At 33.9% G+C, this 20356-nt stretch overlaps 4 protein-coding genes across 4 annotated transcripts in view; 2 read left to right on the top strand and 2 right to left on the bottom strand.

Moving 5' to 3' along the window:
- Positions 1-2467: 2467 nt before the first annotated feature.
- Positions 2468-6515, top strand: LOC111485382 (probable inactive receptor kinase At5g10020). The gene is made up of 3 exons (XM_023132249.1): positions 2468-3917; positions 4104-5648; positions 5748-6515. Exons 1-3 carry the CDS (start codon positions 3017-3019, stop codon positions 6335-6337), a joined length of 3036 nt encoding a protein of 1011 aa, XP_022988017.1. The 5' UTR covers positions 2468-3016; the 3' UTR covers positions 6338-6515.
- Positions 6516-10347: 3832 nt separating this feature from the next.
- On the top strand, positions 10348-11280 carry LOC111485502 (NDR1/HIN1-like protein 13). The gene has a single exon (XM_023132419.1). It carries the CDS (start codon positions 10392-10394, stop codon positions 11184-11186), a length of 795 nt encoding a protein of 264 aa, XP_022988187.1. The 5' UTR covers positions 10348-10391; the 3' UTR covers positions 11187-11280.
- Positions 11281-14671: 3391 nt separating this feature from the next.
- On the bottom strand, positions 14672-18386 carry LOC111485510. Its single transcript, XM_023132433.1, has 3 exons — positions 18051-18386; positions 16973-17300; positions 14672-15098 (listed from the first exon to the last, which is right to left on the bottom strand). Exons 1-3 carry the CDS (start codon positions 18196-18198, stop codon positions 14882-14884), a joined length of 693 nt encoding a protein of 230 aa, XP_022988201.1. The 5' UTR covers positions 18199-18386; the 3' UTR covers positions 14672-14881.
- Positions 18387-19746: 1360 nt separating this feature from the next.
- The window catches only part of LOC111485536 (60S ribosomal protein L30-like), a 2197-nt gene continuing 1587 nt past the window's right edge, over positions 19747-20356 (bottom strand). Inside the window, exons 4-5 of the mRNA XM_023132467.1 lie at positions 20073-20141; positions 19747-19982 (exon numbers count right to left, since the gene is read on the bottom strand). Coding sequence (XP_022988235.1) covers positions 19942-19982; positions 20073-20141 — 110 coding nt within the window. The 3' untranslated portion in view covers positions 19747-19941. The remainder of the gene's footprint in view (positions 19983-20072; positions 20142-20356) is intronic.

Here is a 20356-nt window from a genome sequence, read left to right as displayed (position 1 = left end):
TACGAGCAACTCATGATAGATCGAATTGCTTATCATGATTATGTTAATTGACACAACTTATCATATCGTGCATAAAAGTATTAACTTTAGGAAATAACCTAAAATTTAATAAGAATTTAATATATTAGATTATTTGATATGATATTATTTAAATAAAAAAAACGTGCGATCCAGACTAGTTCAAATCTCGTTTTCTGTGATTCAAACTGTTTTAGCACCATTTTGACCGTTCGTTCTAATACTTGTTTATAAATTTTTTTATTCAATTATTTACAATTATTAGGTGATAACCTTTCAAAAAAAAAAAAAAAAAATTACTTACCTTTTTGTATGGTAACTTTTTTCATGAATCCACTTTTATTATGGTTAGTTGGAAAGGTAAAAAAAAAGAAAAGAAAGTAAAAAGTAAATTCTCTTTTTGGCTCAACATATGAAGTGGAGAGATAATAGGGAATGAAAATGAAAAGGACAAGAAGACAAAGAACATAGTAAAGGGAATCTAAATAAAAATTGTATGCCCTTTTTTGTCTCTTTAAAAGGATGGGTTTGTTTGTCACTTTCTTTGGGTATCTTTGCATTAAAACCATTGCCATTGCATTCAATTCTAGTGCATATGTTCGTTAAGGGTATTTTCGTAATTCTTTTATCTCGTTATTTTTTTCGGACTAAATTACTGTCTTGTTGATGTTTTTTTTACATATGTGTCAATTTTTTTTTGGTTAAATACTATTCTTTGTGTCTTATCTGGTCTTAGGGGCATTTTCGTAATTCTCATCCTACGTTAATTTTTCTCAATGTCTGGTTGATGTGTTCTTTTACATTTGTGTGTTTTTTTTTTTTGGGGTCAAATGTTATCCTTCATGTCTTATCTAGCCTTAAGGGCATTTTCGTAATTGTAACACTAGGTTATTTTTCTCGTTTTTTTTTTTGTCAAATGCTATCCTTCATGTCTTATCTGGCCTTAAGGGCATTTTCGTAATTCTTACACTACGTTATTTTTCTCAAACTAAATTGTTACGTATGATTGATGTTCTTTCACATTTGTGTCGTTTTTTTGGTCAAATGTTGTCCTCCATGTCTTACCTAGCTTTAAGGGCATTTTTGTAATTCTTTTATCTCGTTATTTTTTCATACTAGATTACTATGTCTCGTTAATGTTCTTTTACATTTGTGTTGGCAAAATATTATCCTTCGTGCCTTATCTGGTCTTAAGGACATTTTTCGTAATTTTTACACTACTTATTTTTCTCAAACTAAACTGTTACTCAGGTTGATGTTCTTTCACATTTGTATCGTTTTTTTTTTTTTTGTCAAATGTTATCCATCATTTCTTACCTAGCCTTAAGGGCAATTTTGTAATTCTCATACTTCGTTAGTTTTCTTAAACTAAATTGTTACATCTGGTTGATGTTTGTTCACATTTGTGTCGTTTTTTTGGTCAAATGTTATCCTCCATGTCTTACCTAGCCTTAAGGGCATTTTTGTAATTCTTCTACTTCGTTATGTTTCTCTAGTTAAATTATTACACTTAATTGATGTTCTTTCCCATTTGTGTCAATTTTTAGGGCCAAAATATTGCCCTCCACTTCTTACCTAGCCTCAAGGGCGTTTTCGTAATTCTCCTACTTCGTTATTTTTCTTAAGCTAAATTATTATATCTTGTTGATGTTCTTTCACATTTGTGTCAATTTTTTTGGCCAAACGTTATCCTTCATGTCTTGCCTAGCCCTTAGGGCGTTCGTAATTCTTGTACTTTGTTATTTTTCTCACCGTCTTGTCAATGTTCTTTCACATTTGTGTCAATTTTTTTGACCAAATGTCGTTCTTCATGTCTTGCCTATCTCTTAAGGCGTTTAAATAATTCTTTTACTTCTTTATTTTTTTCTCGAGCGAAATTATTATGTCTCATCACCCACTTTCACAAGTGTGTCAATTTTTTTTCTATATTTTAAAAAAAATTACGTACAATGTTACAATTTCTTCGTTGGTGAGTAGCATTAAATGTATCTAGAAACTTTTAAATTTGTCAATTCGAAATAACTCAATGAATAATGCACAAATTATCATATGATAATTTGATAATTTGATCTCGTGAGCTAAAAAAATATAACACGTTCATTCTCGTCCATCCTATTGTCCACAATAATAGCCTAAGAGCATATATAAAGCTTTAGTTAATCAATTTAAACCCTCGGTATTTTACTTATTACATTAGTAGAGGTTTATACCGTTCTCGAACTACCCAAAACATAATTGCTACAAAACCGATCAAAATAGCTTAATCACACAAACTTTCAAAGTAGGGTTATGATAAATTTAATTACATCAGTCATTTAACACTCTCCCTAAACTCATGAGTTTGAAAATCAATATCAATCGAAGAAAAACGGATATCACAAAAGTTTGAACACGAGACGCGGGGTATGAATCCGAGTTAAATCACTAGAGAGGGGTGAGCCATCCCTCCATCTTGTATGAGGCGATTTGCATTGGGATCTGATTCTTTGTATTATTGAAAGAAAATTGAAGTCTCCAAGTCAAAGCCAAGGAATCAAAACCCTCATCTTCTTCATCCTCTTTAAATTTTTTTATAGCTGATTCGTTGGCACTTCGGGACTCTCTTAATTTTCTTACTTTTCCACTAATTTTTAGCTCCACCCATTTCCATTTCTCCATCTCTATGGCCTCTGCACCCTCCTAAATCCCTCATTTTCACTATTCCACTCCTTTTGGAATGTGGGTTCTTGTGTTCTTCACCTATCTTTTGATTTTCCTTCAGTTCCCATTACGATTGCTACTCAGCAGTTCTTGGGATCCGACCCCTGAATTCGGCAAGTGATTTTGTTCTTACCCTTTTGTGCGATTTCTGAGTTTCGTTAATTCTTGCTCTGTTTTCTGCTTGATTCCTTTATTTTGATTTCCCAAATTGGGGTTGAAATCTGTTAACTAGTTCAAGTACTTTGTTTACTGGCTTTTTCCCTCGGAGATTTTGGGTTGTTTGGTGGGTTTTGAAGCAATGCACGTAACCTGTTTGATAATATGCCTGTTCTTGGTGGTCAATGTTTTGGGGCAGTCTGATTTTGCTGCACTCTTGAAGCTCAAGAAGGGCATTGTTCAAGACCCTTCTGGGCTACTTGATTCATGGGACTCAAGCTCTTTGGGTTCTAATGGCTGCCCCAGTAATTGGTTTGGGATTGTTTGTGCTGATGGCCGTGTCATATCTCTTGCTTTTGATAATGCTGGTCTAGTTGGTGACTTTAGCTTTGCAGCCATTACAGGCCTTTCTTTGCTTCGTAATTTATCACTTTCTAACAATCAGTTTACTGGGACTATTGTGAAAGTTGGTATGTTTAAGTCCCTTGAATTCTTGGATCTATCCCACAATAGATTTAGTGGTTCTGTACCTGATTTGTTGATTGGTTTAGTTCATTTGGTATCTCTGAATCTTTCTTCAAACCAATTTGATGGGGCTTTCCCTACTGGTTTTAGTAAACTTGAGGAGTTGAAGTATGTAGACGTGCACGGTAATGGCTTTTCGGGCGATATCACTCGCCTTTTGTCACGAATGGGCAGCGTTGAGTATGTTGACTTGAGTAGCAATCGGTTTACTGGTTCAATGGACGCCGGAGTTGGGAATCCGTCTTTCGTTTTGTCGATTCGTTATCTTAATATTAGCCATAACCTGTTGAATGGAGTGCTTTTTCCTCATGATGGGATGCCTTATTTTGATAGCTTAGAGGTTTTTGATGCTAGTAACAATGAATTTGTTGGCACCATACCTGCCTTCAACTTCGTGGTCTCTCTACAAACACTTAGACTTGGACGAAACAAGTTATCCGGGTCACTTCCAGAAGCTCTCTTACGAGAGAGTTCGATGCTCTTGACCGAACTCGATCTTAGCCTTAACGAACTTCAAGGTATTCACATAATATGTTGTCTATATGCTCTCTCTGGATTATTTACATTGTAATTGATACTTGAAGCATGTGTATATAAAGGATCCTATGTTATGATTTGCACGAACTATACCGTGGAAGCATTTTGGCTCTTGGTTCGTTCCATTATCGACTATCTTAACTTCTAATGACGTAATTCCATGACAGGTCCGGTTGGGAGTATTACATCGACAACTCTGAAGAAGCTTAATATATCTTCAAACAAATTGACGGGTTCCTTGCCCGCCACTGTTGGCTCTTGTGCTGTTATAGATCTTAGTAATAATATGCTGTCAGGCAATCTATCTCGGATTCAAAGTTGGGGAAACCATGTCAAAGTTATTCAGCTAAGTTCGAATTCGTTGACAGGAACATTATCAAATAATTCTTCTGAATTCTTAAGGCTTGCTTTGTTGAACGTCTCCAATAACTCATTGGAGGGTGTTCTTCCAGCTGTGTTGGGTACTTATCCCGAACTCGAGGTCATTGATTTAAGCTATAACCGGCTTAATGGTCCCATCCCTTCTACCCTTTTTCAATCGTTGAAGTTGACTGATCTCAATCTCTCAGGCAACAATTTTACTGGCCCTATGCCACTCTATGAGAGTATAAATTCTACTTTAAGTTCAAGTCTGAAATCTCTTGATCTGTCACGTAACTCGTTGACCGGTCACTTACCGTCGGAGTTGAGTACGTTCCACAGCTTGGTGCATCTCAATCTGTCCAGAAATTATTTTGACGGGATCATCCCGGGAAACCTTCCGAATAGTTTGAATGGCTTTGATGTGTCGTTTAATAATCTTTCAGGTGAAGTTCCAGAGAACTTGATGAGGTTTTCTGATTCAGCATTTCATCCAGGGAACTCCTTGCTAATTTTTCCTTCTTCCCCATCAAATTCGAGAGATTTCCCTGGTTTACCGTCGACAATGCATCAGTCTCGTATAAAAACGATCCTTAGAATTGTTCTCATTGCAGGTTTGATCATAGTTGCTGCATTGGTAGTTCTTTTTTGTATTATACTGTATTACAGGGCCCAAAGGCTCGACCGTAGCACATCGACCAACGATGGAAAGAAAGGTGCCTTGGAAGAAGCTTCTTCTGTCATTCGTCAATCTGAGACGAACAAGAAGAAGACTACATCAACACCTCCATCTGGTTTTCGTCAAGATCTTCTCCCACGAACCCACCGAGGGGACGATCATGTTGGTAGCAACGTGTGGTCAGTTTCAGACAAGGCTAGAGATGTTGGTTATCATGAATCATTAGGAAAAGGAGAAGGGATACCCTCACCCATGTCTCTCATGTCATCTTCAAATCCATCACCTACAAAGAGCCAGCTACATCTCGATACTCCCCAGGCACTAAACGTTCGCTCTCCCGATAAACTGGCGGGGGATCTACATCTTTTTGATGGCTCCTTAACATTCACAGCCGAAGAACTTTCTCGTGCTCCAGGGGAAATTGTGGGAAAAAGTTGCCACGGGACGTTGTACAAAGCGACGCTCGACTCTGGACATGTATTGGCTGTCAAATGGCTGAGGGAGGGAATGGCAAAAGGAAAAAAGGAATTTGCAAGAGAAGTTAAGAAACTAGGAAGCATCAAACACCCAAATTTAGTTTCCATAAATGGATACTATTGGGGTCCAAGGGATCATGAGAAGCTTCTTATATCAACCTTCATAAATGCACAGTCTTTGGCTTTCTATCTTCAAGGTACGATTAAATCTATCGGCTTTTACGTCGATGAAACGTCGAGTAAAAGGCATAGCATAGTATCTGATGATCCTATCTGTTTTTTAAATTTTTTTGCAGAGATGGAGAGAGGAGGAGTCTTACCCCTATCTCTACCGACCCGTCTTAAAGTCGCTTCAGAAATAGCTCAATGTTTAAACTACTTACATAATGAGAAGGCTATCCCGCACGGCAACTTGAAATCCTCGAACGTTTTGTTAGAAGTTTGGACTATGAATGCACGGCTCACAGATTACAGTCTACACCGTATATTAACCCCGGCTGGCACGGCGGAGCAAGTTCTAAATGCAGGTGCTTTAGGATATCGGCCACCCGAATTTGCTAGCTCGAGCAAGCCATGTCCATCATTGAACAGTGATGTCTATGCATATGGAGTCATCCTGTTGGAGCTGATAACTGGAAGAAGTTCAGGGGAAATAGTTTGTGGGATCCCAGGAGTTGTTGATCTAACAGACTGGGTGAGGTACTTAGCTCGAGAAAACCGGTTCGACGAGTGCATCGACAGGACGATTCTGGACCTCGACGACAAGGAAAAGGTGCCCAAAAAGCTTGAAGATATGCTTGAAATGGCTCTAAGATGCACTCTACCAGCAGCTGAGAGGCCTGACATGAAAACTGTGTATGAAGAACTTTCAGTGATTGTGCAGTAGAAGGAAAATCCATGGTACAGATGATCTAACTCAAGTTTTTATTGCTAACACCATTGTTTTTTGTTATCAATAAGCAGTCGTTTCCTCGAATTTGCACCATTTTTCGAGTCGATCGGCCGTGTAATTGTTCTATAAACCGAACTTAATTGGAAGTACATAGTCCATAGTTCATTAGCAAGAGTTTGTATTCACAGTTCATGAAGCTATTAGAATTTGATCTTGAATTTCTTAGATCCTAATACTCGAGTTACAGACCGTCATTAACTAGCGTGAAATGTTTAAAAATATACACTAATTTAAAACTTGTGCATTCGTAAATGTCAAATCAAACAGTGTTTTTAGTTTAAGTCGAACCATACAACAAATGCTTATCAATTAATGAAAGTTTGAGACTCGAATTTCTCGAAAAGTTGGTCGTTATAAAAACCCTATTTGTTATCGAAATTGGGTCATTTTTCTTAGTTTAAAAGAGTTTTCGAGTATCAAATTTAGTAGTCGGTGACAAATATTTTAACTCATTGATATATGCTCTAAAGTTGAAAATATCATAAAAAAATTAAGAAGGTTCCTCAATTCAATTATTTTAATTAATATTTTTATAATATAAAATGGCATACTACTACTCGGACTCGAATCGAGATGCTCCGATTTCACCAGAACGACTTTCTGGAAATCATAATAACCTATTATTAGTCACTCAATTGAAAAAATAGAATTAAAATCAATTTTGATTTTGCAAACCAATTTCATTTGGCTCCATATATTCTAAAATCTTTTTTAAAAACTTCAAAAAAAAAAAAAATCTTTAAAATTAGTATATTTTAAAAAATATCAATAAACTTTCAAAAAAAATTTAAAAATTAAAAATAAAAATTCGGAGATGTAAAATATTAGATAGACAGTTTTCGTCTATATTATTGACGGTAAAAGTTTATATGTATTTTTTAAAGACGGTAAGAATATTTTTGAAAATTTTAAAATTTTATTAATTTAATTAATAATAAAATATGTGATTTATATATTGAAGTGGGACCCATAAGAAGAATAAATAATAGAAAAAGAAAAAGTCAAAAAAAGGAATAATTAAACCCTTTGAAAGAAATTAATAAACATGAAAGCAACAAACAGGAAGAAATGGTGTTGAAAATAAGACAAATCAAACCTTCCCCTTTTCATACAAATGGAAGCACTTTGAAACATTCCCAAACTTTTCATTAAACTATATATTTTAATCATACCGAAACATATCGTCGAGGTCGAATAGCAGAACAGGGACGCGATGTTAGTTTCTAAAGCATGACGGGTTCAGACCTAATTATCTAAACGAGGTCGAGATCGAAATAGAGATCGTTTATTTGAATGAGGGATAAAGAGAAAGTGGAGAGAGATTTACCCTCGTTAGCTAAAAGGGTTCGGGGACAGGGATTATATTCTCCGTCCTCGTCCCTACCTCCCTCCCTACAAAAAGTTTCACACGCCCTACTCTGCCACACTTTTAGCCAATTCGTTCTTACGTCGCCTACAGCCAAACAACGTATGCTCAAGTCTCTGGCATCGGTTTAAGAGAAGGTTTTAGAAAACAAGGGCAAAGAAAGATTTTCAAAAGAGACGTTATATAAACAAACAAGAAAACAACAACGACTCACAGTATATAACCTTGGGTATGGGATATGACTTTTATTTATATATATATAAATATATATATATATATATTTATTTATTTATTTTATTTAGTAAATATTAAAGTTGGACAGGCTAAGTTATATTTACATTTTTGCTTGAATATTATTGGATTCATTGAATGTATTACTATTTTTTACATTTTTTTAATAGAAATTATATTGAAAAATAAAAATTATACATTAAAATTTGAAATGAATATATTTAAAAATAAGTATATAAAAAATATATATATATATCTTTGCTAGCAGTTCCCACACTAAACCCTAATTTCTGCTAGATCGAAACGCCAACTTTTGAAATAGTAAATTAATATATTTATTTATCGAGACTGATGTGATAATTAACCAAACTTCAATAATTTACCCAGAAAAAATGACTTGTTTGAAAATTCTTAAAATATCGAGGACAAAAATGAAACTCGTAAGACTCTAAGGGCATAATTGAAAATGATGTATAGCTTGAGGACTAAGTATTATATAGAGACAATTTTGTTGACAAAATATGGAGAAACCACGTACAAAACAATAGAAGATTTCTCGATTTCAGCACGAAGCTGTCTAAATTGTCCTCTTTTCATATATGCATATACTAATTTAATCTTTAACACTCGGGTTGAGAAGAAAGTGAAAGTAATTAATTCTAATTTAATCGAGTATTACAGTTCTATTCATGAAAGTGATTTAATCGTTAACGCTCGGGTTCTTCTTAAATCATCTCTAATTTTTTAATCAAGTTATTATTATTATCGAGTATTACGGTTCTGTTCATCAAAGGAATTTTTGTGTTTTTGGTCATTTTTCGCTCAAATTAATCATGGGAGTAACATGAAATTGCTTTATAAATAAAAAATAAATAAATACTAATATACACTATTTTTTGTAAAAATAAAAATAATGCAGTGATTAATTTTGAAATTTATTGACAGAAATATAATATTATATTTTTATTTTAAACCAAATTTAATAAGCAAATTGTCATTTTTCATAATTTTTTTTATCTTAACCATAAAAATTAATTTAAAATGAAATTTTACAAATTAACTCGTGACCCGTTTTAAAAAATAAGTGATAATATTTGATATAATTGCATTTTTATTTTTTAAAACATAATAATTTGGAGTAAGAAGGTGACTTTGACGGTCAATTACTTCAAAACATAGCCATCGAAAATTGAATCATGGTCCGATCAAAATTGACCGAACCAAAAATGATGATGAACCATTTACCTAGGTTAAGGCTAAGTGTGTGTATATATATATATATAAAAAAGAAGAAAATAAAAAAATAAGTAAAAAAGAAAAAATAAGATAATTATTTACCTAGGTTTCCCACGTGCGGAAGCTTCTCTCTCTTACACTACAAGAACACAAAGATACGAGTGAGAATAAGACCCTGCTCCGTGTCTGCCGCATCCGCCAATAAGAAAAATATAATAATAATAATTCCCTATTTAATTTGTTGTGTTATTTATTTTTCCTTAAATTTTCTATTGTTTTCTTTTATGGGGGTTAATGACATCATGGTTTGTGGGTTGAAGTCGACCAAGACGAACGACTGACAACAAGTGACTGGTGAAGTAGTCCCTTTGTTATCAATCCTGAACCCTGGTCGTTAGCCACCAGTTATCGGTGGTGAATGGTGGCAGGTGCAAGTACATGGTTATCACTGGTTCTCATCCTCAATCTCAATTCAGTGTCATTGATGGTTAGTCACTAAAGTGGTGGTTGCTCACTAATCACTGCCCCAATTGCTAACCATCCATCCGTCCCTAGACCCCAGTTCCTAATCACTGGTCTTAATCCCTTGTCATGGTCCACGACCATCGCCCGTCGTGGTGATCAATGATTGTTGCCTATCGGTTGTCTTCACAAGGCACAAGGCACAAGGCACTGTTCTTCAATCTTCTACCGTTCTCTAAAGGGTTTTTGGGAACGGTTCAATTAACTCAAACTATCGATTCTAGTCGTTGGTCATGATTCCACTGTCTCGATCGCGGGTCATTGGAGGTTCATGGTGGTCAATAGGAGGCATTGGCAATTGACGATGGGGATAGTTTTTAAAAGTTTGGAGACTAAAGTTTTTATTTTTTTATTTTTTAATTGAATATAAACTAAAGAAGAAAATCCCTAGAGGAAAGGCGCGTGAAAGAGAGAGTATCTTGTTTGACGCTTTCGGCGTCCGGCGATTGCAGCGCGTCCTTCAAATCTTTTACACCCAACCCACAACTGTTCCTAATTATTTATTTATTTATTATTTTATTTTATTTATTTATTTATTTCATAATTTTATATATAAAACCCCCCCTTCTCCTCCTCCGCTCATCTTCCTCTTCATTTTCTTCAAATCTCTCTGCACTTCCCACTCAGCCTCCCATGGCCGACCGCGTTCATCCCGCCGAATCCCCCCGCCCGAGCACCTCCTCCGCCGTATCTGACTCCAAGCCTCCATCTCCCTCCGCCGATAAGCCTTCTCCGGCTCCTGGCACCTACGTCATTCAACTCCCTAAGGACCAGATATACCGCGTTCCACCGCCCGAAAATGCTCACCGCTTCGAGCTCTACACTCGCCGAAAAAACCGCCGCAGCCGCTGCTGTTTCTGCCTCTGTTGGCTACTCGGTATTCTTGCCGTCCTAATCGTTCTTCTAGGCATTGCCGTCGCGATTTTTTACTTAGTCGTTCGCCCTAAATCGCCTAATTACTCGATCGACGCCATTGCGATTAGAGGACTTAACTCCACCGCTTCATCCTCATCCAGGATCTCTCCAGTTTTCGATGTGGCCGTTCGAGCAGATAATCCAAACAAGAAAATCGGAATCTATTACCAGACAGGTAGTTCAGTTCAAATCTATTTCTCCGATGAGAAGCTTTCCGATGGCGTTTTGCCTGCTTTCTTCCAACCAGCGAAGAACGTCACTGTATTCCAATCATCCGTGAGAGGCTCCGGCGTTAATCTATCCAGCCAAGCAAGCAAAGCGCTAATCGATTCGCAGAAACGGCGTGCGGTGCCGTTCAAGGTGGAGATTCGAGCGCCGATTAAACTGAAAATAGGATCGGTGAAGACTTGGAAGATCAGAGTAAAGGTAACCTGTGATGTGACGGTGGATCAGTTAGCGGCGGCGGAGAAGATCGTTTCAAAGAATTGCGATTACAATGTGAAGCTCTGGTAGGGATACGAATTAAGAAAGAGCTTTTTATTTTTTACTTTTGTAATTTTAATTTTACTGTAGACTTTTGTAATATACACACACTTTTTTTTTTCTTTTTTTTCGATGAGAAAATAAAATTTCCTAAAATACTTTTAATTAATTAATTTATTCACTTTTATTTTATTTTGTTTCTTTTTTTTCTTTTTATTTTACGAAACTCTTAAATTTTCATTAAAAGAATTTATCTTTTCATTTTAAATTATATTATTATCTTAATTTTATGTTTCATAATTTATTTAATATAGAATTATCCACATTTTTAAAATTTATTTTAAAACTAATAATTAATTTAAGGAGAAAAAATGGGCTGAAATCGTGGAAGCATGTTTCCAAACGCGTGTTCTTTAGGAAATATGTATTTTTTATTTTATTTTATTATTATATATATTCAATTTTTCAATTTTTAGTTAATTAATTAAAATTAATTATGATATAAATTTTTTATAATAATTTTAATAGTAATGACAAATTAGTGAAAATAAATTTAATTATGATTAATATATTTTTTTAAAATTATTCAAGGTTTAATGAATATTGTTTAAAAATTAATTAAAAATATATGGAATAGTTACAGGATTTGAAATGTAAGTTTTTTTTTTTTCTTACAATTATAGTAAATATTAATTTGTTTTAAGTATCTATTTCTATCTATATTTAATATAAGAAAAAAAAATATAAAATTTAAAGCAAAAATAAAACTAATAAAATTATTTATAAATTAAATAGAATATGCTATACATTTGTTAATATTTAATAAATTCAAATTTATATAAGAAAATATGGTATACAAATTAAATTTACATGATAAAATAGCTAAATCATAAAATAATAATAATAAAGTTTGTATTTATATTTTTACCTAAAAAATCAAACAAATAAATAAATAATTTTTGAATTGAATATTAATGGAAAAAAGGTTAATTAAAATTTACCTAATAATTTTGTTACTAAAAAATGGCCGTTATTTATATCTTTATTAGGGCGAATTTATAATTAGGTGAAATTAAATCCAATAAAAAACCGGTTTAATTGCAACCGTTTTGTAACAGAAAGATAATTTTTCAAATTAAAAGTTTATAATGCAATAATTATTTTTTGTTTCAAATTTTATTTTCTTAACATCTTAATTAAGCACATTTACCGTGCTTGAGTGTACACGGATTGAACTGAGTTGAGTTACGGAAATCTTTTGAACTAATCTGAAATTTTGGATTGAATTAGGTTGGGTCGTCTAGTTGTTCTTTTTTTTTTTTATAATTATTTTTAAAAAATTTACTTATCGATTATTAATTTTCATAATAATCTTAAAATTAGGGTAAGAATGAGTTGGGTTGGGTTGGGCTGTAACCCTAGTTTCGAGTTAGTAGGATTGACTCGACAAAAAAATATCCCCATTTTTTGTTTTTAAGAAATTCAACTCAACCCAGACGGAAAACAAATCTAGCCCAACTTAGTCTTTATGGTTCGGGTTGAGAGTCCAGATTGGTTGGAATTTCAGATCGTTTGAGCACCCTTACAAAACAATGTTTTAAAACTCCTTTGAGTGCTTTTTAGATCACCTAGATTTGAAAAGAAAGGAACTAAAACTACGTTATTCATTTGCTACCCAACCGGTTGATAGAAGGTCGAGTTCGGTACGGTAGTAAGCCGCAAAATGTCGGTCAAATTTTTATTGGTTTATAAACTTAAATTATGAGAAAATAATAAATGCCCTATTTTTTTTTTTTTTTTTTTTTTTGGTAATTTGGACTAATTCAGATTTTGTCACAATAAATACTTTTACTTTTATAGAGTTTGGAATATCTCCATCCTAAACCTAAATCTCATCTTACATTGGTTTGAAATTTTGTGGATTTTTAAGATTTAATATTTTTTAAATAATAGTTTTGATTTAAATTATCATTTAAATTTAGTCGAGAATTTGTTTATTTAGTTTTTAAGTCTTAAAAATTTTAATTTTATATATGATATGTCCATAAATATTTAAATGTAATAATAAGTCCTTAAACTTTTTTTTTTTTTTTGTCTCGTACCAACTTGAATGTTTAATTTTATGTTTAATAGGTTTTTGACCCATTAAAAAAAATTAATTCAATAGATCTTATAAGACACAAAATTAAAAGTTTATAATTTAATTAGAACATTAAAAAAAAAGTTAAATTGGCATCTAATAGACCAATTATTTTATAAAAAAATTGAACTTATTTCAATACAAAATAGAAAATTTACAGACGAATTAGACATAATATTGAAAGTTCAGAAACTTATTAGACGTTTTAAAATTCAGAGATCTATTAGATATAAAATTAAAAGTTGAGCGGTCTCTTAAATACTTTTAAAAGTTCTTAGGCCAAGTACACAACCCTAAAAGTTTAAAAACGAAACGGCAATGAAGGCAGCATATAGAAAAAAAAATGGTTGAATTTTTCCAAGTTATGTTAGTCAGCTAAGAAGAAGTCCAACCTCTCATTCACTTAATTGCATGTTCAACAATAAATTATTTGAGTTTTTTTGGGTAAAGTTTTTGTTTTAAGAACATTTTTTTTGTTTAAGTAGTGGTTGGAGAAGTGTCAAAGTTTTCAGATATGTTTGATATTGAACTTCCGAGTTTTATGTATATTCAAATCTCGAAAAATTGATATCTCGAATTTAGATGAATTATGATCTACCACCAATGCTTGTCAACGTCAATAAATTTGGTAGTTGGAATTCAAGCGAGACTATAGTAGGTATATGACCTATAATTGGTTCGTCCGCTTCAAAGAAAATGTTACGGTTAAATTATAGGTTTAATCCATAAACTTTAAATTATAGGTTTAATCCATAAACTTTGAAGATAGTGATTCATTAGACATAAAATTTAAATTTATAGATTAATTTTTTTGAAATATCAAAGTTAAATTTATAAAAAAATCTATACACATCGTATTCGTGTAATGCTTGAAGCTATAAGTAATGCAACTATGAATCTCAGAGAAAGTTTGATCCTGGCTTAGGATGAACACTGGCGGCATGCTTAACACATGCAAGTCGGACGGAGAGTGGTGTTTCCTGTGGGGAAGGAGTAACGCGTAAGAATCTGCACTTGGAAGGGGAACAACAGCTAGAAACTGCAGCAATTACCTCGTACGCTGAGGAGCAATAGGAGAAATCCACCCGATCGACATTATTTTGGAAAATATTAATTTACATTATTCTCATTGAAAATTAAAGCTTTTCAAATAAGAAATTTTTTTTGCTAACCATGATTAAGAATAATTTTTTAAAAAAAAGTAAAAAAAAAACGAACAGCCGAGACTAACAACCTCTTAAGAATGACTCTTCGGGTGGATAAATAAGAGTTTTCCAACGCTTGAAAAGTCATACCAAATAGGCTCTAGAAGTATAAAATTCGAGCTCGATCGATAAGTCAAAGTACCAATTTTATGCACCTTGAAAGATCAAAATACAAAGTAGTGATGCAGGATGTTAACATTCTATTCATCATACATGAAAAAAATTCTTAAATGTGACAAAAGCAACAAAGGAATACAAGAAACTGACCTTTAAACCCACCACTTGGGGATCATATAATACAAGGTTTCAAAGTCAGTCTTGAAATTTCCCAGAAGATCAAAATTATGTGTCTGCGGGATAAGATATAATATGAAGAATCCTCAAAGTACAATAATTTTCCTATGCAAATTGTCTCCTATGGAACCTCCATGACCGTGGTGGTCGTGCTCGTGCTCGTGAAAGATGAGAGTCAGAATACCTACCACGCACAGCACGGAACCTACAAGAAGCTTGTCATAGCGTTCAACCCAGTGAAACTTGAGCTGGCTCGCGCCGTAGAACGATAAAGCTACCAACGAAGTCATCACAGTTATTGTGCTGCAAAATGCAAATCCAACACCAGGGAAACAAGCTATGTATCAATGAAATGGTTTTGTGATCAATTCCTTGGAATGCTATGAAATAAATAATGCTCCCTCACAAACATCATAGTTACATTGATATGTCCAATTAATTGAACAATAAGGTTCAACTAGTGTTCAGAATCAAGCCTGTATAAAACTTCATTCCAGGGCGAACAATGACCTTCGCACTTTCGCTAAATAGTTATCATTGATGTGAATCAGCATTATCGATATTATATTAGCGTATCTTAGCTGAAAGTAGATTTACAGCAGCGTATAATTACAATTCAAAGTAAATCTACTAACGGTAAGAACGAGCAGCCAGGAGGAGGGCGGCTTGCTGAGGATTGTTGGGAGGGAGTCTCACAGCATCTAATTTAGGGAATTATTATGGGTTTACAAGTAAGGAATACATCTCCCATTGGTCTAAAGCTTTTTAGGGGAGCCCAAAGCAAAGCCACGAGAGTTTATGCTGCTCAAAGTGGACAATATTATACCATTGTGGAGATCCGTAATTCCTAACACGGCTATCTTCATTCTAGTTTCAAGGATGTGTTCTTATCAGCTTTTGGCAGTTCGGCTTCAAAAGCTAACTTATTTCATGCCAATGTACAACCCCTAAAATTTGTGAGAGTGCTTTCCAACTTTCTTTGAGGCTCTCAACCGTGGCACAAGTACAAATGATCGTGCAATTTTTTTTTTTTTTTATAAGAGACAATTTCATTGATAACGAAATTTACAAAAGGGATGTATACTCCATGGTGGATCGTGTCATTTGCCCTCAAAAAAACCTCTACACACTTTGATATCAAATTATTATGGGCTCTGCACTAATAGTATGGTGTGGTTTCAACTACTACTTTTTGAAATTCTAAGCTGCCTCCCATTGTCTTTTAGACTTTTCTCAAATCCTTAAAATATTCAGTTGAGGAAGGCAATTATATTCGCTTCTAGGAGAATATTTGATTGCGCCGTACCTCTCCTCAATCCGGCTTTCCTTGCATGCATGTGATTTCTCACGCAAAAGATGTTTCTATAGCATTGGACTTACCTTATGTGGGAGTTTTTTCTTTGAACTTCTATTTTCTTAGACCTCTTTTTGATAGAGATACTAATGGTTTTTTTCCCCTCCTCAGTACTTTGCAAGGAATTAACCTTCATCAAGGTACGGGATAGGCATGTTTGGATCTTAGAGTCCTCTTGTATCTTCTTTTACAGCCATCTTTCTAACCATTTGGCATCCTACCGCAATACACACTCTCCCCTCCATTTTATGAACTATGAAATCCAAATTTCAAGACAATCATAAATCCTTGATTCTTCCATAAGCTCATTGCTTCTAGCAAGATCAAAACCAAAGATTTCATTAAAGGATGTTCTGTGGCACTTAGTCTCTGATGAATTGTTTAGTTTAATTAAGCAAAGGTCTGTACTGAGAGATGTGGAGAGAATTTCTATGGACTTTTTCAATTCTCATTTGCCCCTAGCCAGACGAACCAAGTTTGGATTGAGGAAGTTTTGTTGTGTCCACCTTGCAACAAAGAAGAGCTTCATGGCAATTTGGCATCTCCACAATTCCCTAAATATTTGGGTGGAAGGGTTAAGGAATAGGTATTGATGTTGTAGGGAGCTTGCAAGATGTTGTGTGACCTTCCGACATTTTTTTTTGAAATTGTCGTCTCTTTTTTTCATCTTTTCCTATTTCATGTAGCCCTCTGGTCGACTTAGGAATCATTTTTTCACTTCCTACCCTCCATTTTTCTTTCCAAAAGTTGGGTTCTTTCTCCCAAACAAAGAAGTTGCATAATGTAAAACAGACAAGAAAGTTTAATGCTATACAATTGATACCTGAATAGCAGCACTATGATAGCAAGGATCATCATGGAAGATGAATTTCCAACAGCAAGAAACACTGGAAGAGTGGTTGCACAAGGAGATAAAGCAGGTACAAGGACAAGACCAGCAACAGCCATTTTCTCCATCGGTTGGTTATGGGAGTGACTATGACTACCTCTACCAGTCATAAACAACAGAACATAACAACCTCCAAGAACTATAAGCAAAAGAGAGGCCAGCTTGTGCACGGTTTCTTCACCGGCAATTGTATTAGCCATTGTGATTGCTGTTATTCCAAGAAGTGAAGTCGATATGACATGTAAAATTGCTCCAAAAGCAGCTGCAAAATCAAATATGCATATAAACATGAGATTTCCAACTGCTAGCGTTGTGAGATTAAAAAATTTGCACGTTTTTTCATCATTATGGTCTGTAATCCCATTCCAATCTGCAACCCTGAGATTAATCAATAGACAAAAAAACCAAATCTCCAACTGACCAAGTTCCAAACTAGCTCAGAATTGGCCATACCGTGCAGCTTCCATTATATTCGTGCACTAAAAATTCCTATCAAGTTTTATCATTATTCTAGATCTAGAGGCCAGCCGAGTAAACATTCAGACGAGCAAAAAGAATATATAACACGTTAAACAGAGAATCAACGTAGACTCGTTCCCAAATATGATAAGAACAGTGATGATAAAGACTAGCTACGCTAATAAAGATATATAATTCGCCAGATCTCACAATTAGATTATGAGCAGGTATGATAAAACCCTACTCTGCAGCCACTAATCGTCAAAGAACGCACTAAGAACTATCGCTTCGGCGAAACCACCGGGATATTAAGACAACTTTGTCGCGGTAACACGGGACAAGATTCAGCTAAAAACACCAATTTAACTGCATTTTGATAATCAAGTCCAGCATAAGCGATCTTTCTCTAATTAAGGTTACGATCACATAAGCTACTCAATGCAACATCCGGACAAATTTTCCGAGAAACTCGCAAATCGATAAACAAAATGGAAGGTGAAACAGAAGCGAAAATAAGAGATCTAAGAAATGCGATCGGTTGCAGATAACATACTGACGAGGAGAGTCCTGGAGAGAGTCCATTTCTGGACGCGACCGACGACTGAGAAAGGAAGCCAGTGAGTGGGAATGAAGGAATGCAGAAGCGACACGGTCGCAATTCCTCCGATTGTGGACAGATCTTCTCCGGTAAAACCTTCCATTTGGCTCTAAAATGAAACAATTCCTCTGCGTGAAGAACAAAAGAATCGCGAATCTCCCAAATCCGGTAGGATTTCAACTCGCCGGAACCGAATCTGAGACAGATCTAACACTGAAAACGAACGATTTTCCAATCGGAAACACAATTCGTTCGATACCCAAACCTTCGTCGATTTAACATTCGTTCGATTTTTTTTTTGTTTTTTTTTTATGTATATTATATAAATATAAATGTTAAATTTTCAAAAATACTTTTTTTTTTCAAGTTTTTAAAATTTTCATTTTAATCCTTAAATTTTAAAATTTATTTCAAAAACAAGCTTTTTTTTTTTTTTTTTTTTACCAAATATAAATAAAATAAATAAGTTATTGACAATTTCTTTATTTAATTTAATTTGTTGTTTAAAATAAAAACAATTTTGGTCCATTCAAAAAATAAGTAAAAAACAAATGATTGATTAACCATTACTTTATTAGATTTTCAACTTTGTAAAAAACTCCCAATTTTATTTTATTTTTAAAAATATGTATTTTCGGAGATCAATTAATGGTTCAAATATTACTAGTTAAGGATCCAAGATGAAGATATTTCGAGACTGCTTTCAATACCCGATACGAGCATTATGAATTTATAATGATGTCCTTTAGAAAGACTAATGCACCTCAAACCTTCATAGACTTAATGAACCCGGTATTCAAAAAACTTCTCGATTATTTGTATAAATTGATTATATTTTGGTGTACTCCACATTAGACGTGGAGCATGAAATTCAATTGAGGAAATTTTTCGATGGTGCCAAGGGTGAACAAATTATTTGCTAAATTTTTACGGTGCGAGATTTGACTCCAACAATACTCAAATAAATATAAACAAGTTCCTCACTTTAAACAAGCTTAGGTTATTTTGACAAAAATCTTAAATTCATTGTGTTTTTGTAATGATACTCAATAGTCGTGTATAAAATACGGGTCGTTACAGTTGTATCAAAACTCTATAGTTTTATGTTCAGTAGACTTGTTTACATAGTAAGCATTACTTATCTCAAGATCCCATAAATTATGAATATTATAATGTTTTAAGTCATTTTTTTAGTTTTAATTTAAACCATTTTTTTTATACGTTAAAATATACTTTTGGTCCTTAAACTTTTATTTTTTAAGAAAAATTGGTTCTAAAAATATATTTTTTTATCACTAGTTTGGTTTGACCTATACTCCTAATAAATACATTTATTAATGTTAAATTACTATAAAACAGAACTACTAATAAATACTATGAACGTTGATGTAAACGGATAGGTTCGAGAGAGGATATTTTAGTCATTTTCATATCTTTTTAAAATTTATGAGGACTTTAATCATCTCTAACAAATCTTAAGAAACAAACACGATTAAGGAAGCTATATCAATCCAGCCAAGCAGCCGAGGGTTGGCAATTGATTTCGATTCTGTACTTAAGATTGTGTGATACAAATAAAGAACAGATTATTAACTAACGTAATATTTGGAGACATGCTTGTTTTGATAAGATTTAGAAACCAAACCAAGGATATGAAACTTGTCTGAAATGCCTCACAAGATTGATATTATGAATACAAACCAAGAACAGATTTGAACTGACATTAATGCATTCTCGTACATAAAAGAGTTTATAATGAAACCATTCGTTCAAAATATCGCTACGCCCAACCAAAAATCAAGTGGATTAAAATGAAGCTCTGAAACAAAAATCTATGACCTGCAACCTAACTTTCTCCGGGCAAGCTCTTGATGATATCCGAATCGCCTGAAGGACATTAAATACCATAATTAGAACATTATGTGAGGGCTAGTTATCTAAGAATAGAACATGGGATTATCGGAAAAGTATACGTACCAGGATCGATAATGCTGAGGCAGCATACTCTGTAGTATTTTCCACAAGCTGTTCCAAGGTCTACGTTGCCTGAAAGCATACAAAAATAGAGATTAGTTCTCAAGTGTAATTTGGGCAAACATAATTCATCATAGTCAACTTGAAACACAAAACACGAAGCAGACACAAATAATAAGGATAAAGGGTCAAAAAGACATTCTAAATTCTTTTATAGTTACAGCCTATCATTAACCTAAGCAATTGAGAGGCTCTTATTACTAATGATTTCGTGGGGGGGGGGGGGG

This window comes from Cucurbita maxima, unplaced genomic scaffold (genome assembly GCF_002738345.1).
Source record: "Cucurbita maxima cultivar Rimu unplaced genomic scaffold, Cmax_1.0 Cma_Scf00010, whole genome shotgun sequence".
NCBI lineage: Eukaryota > Viridiplantae > Streptophyta > Magnoliopsida > Cucurbitales > Cucurbitaceae > Cucurbita > Cucurbita maxima.
The sequence above is the reverse complement of the archived record's forward strand: the minus strand, read 5'-3'. Positions and strand labels throughout refer to the sequence as shown.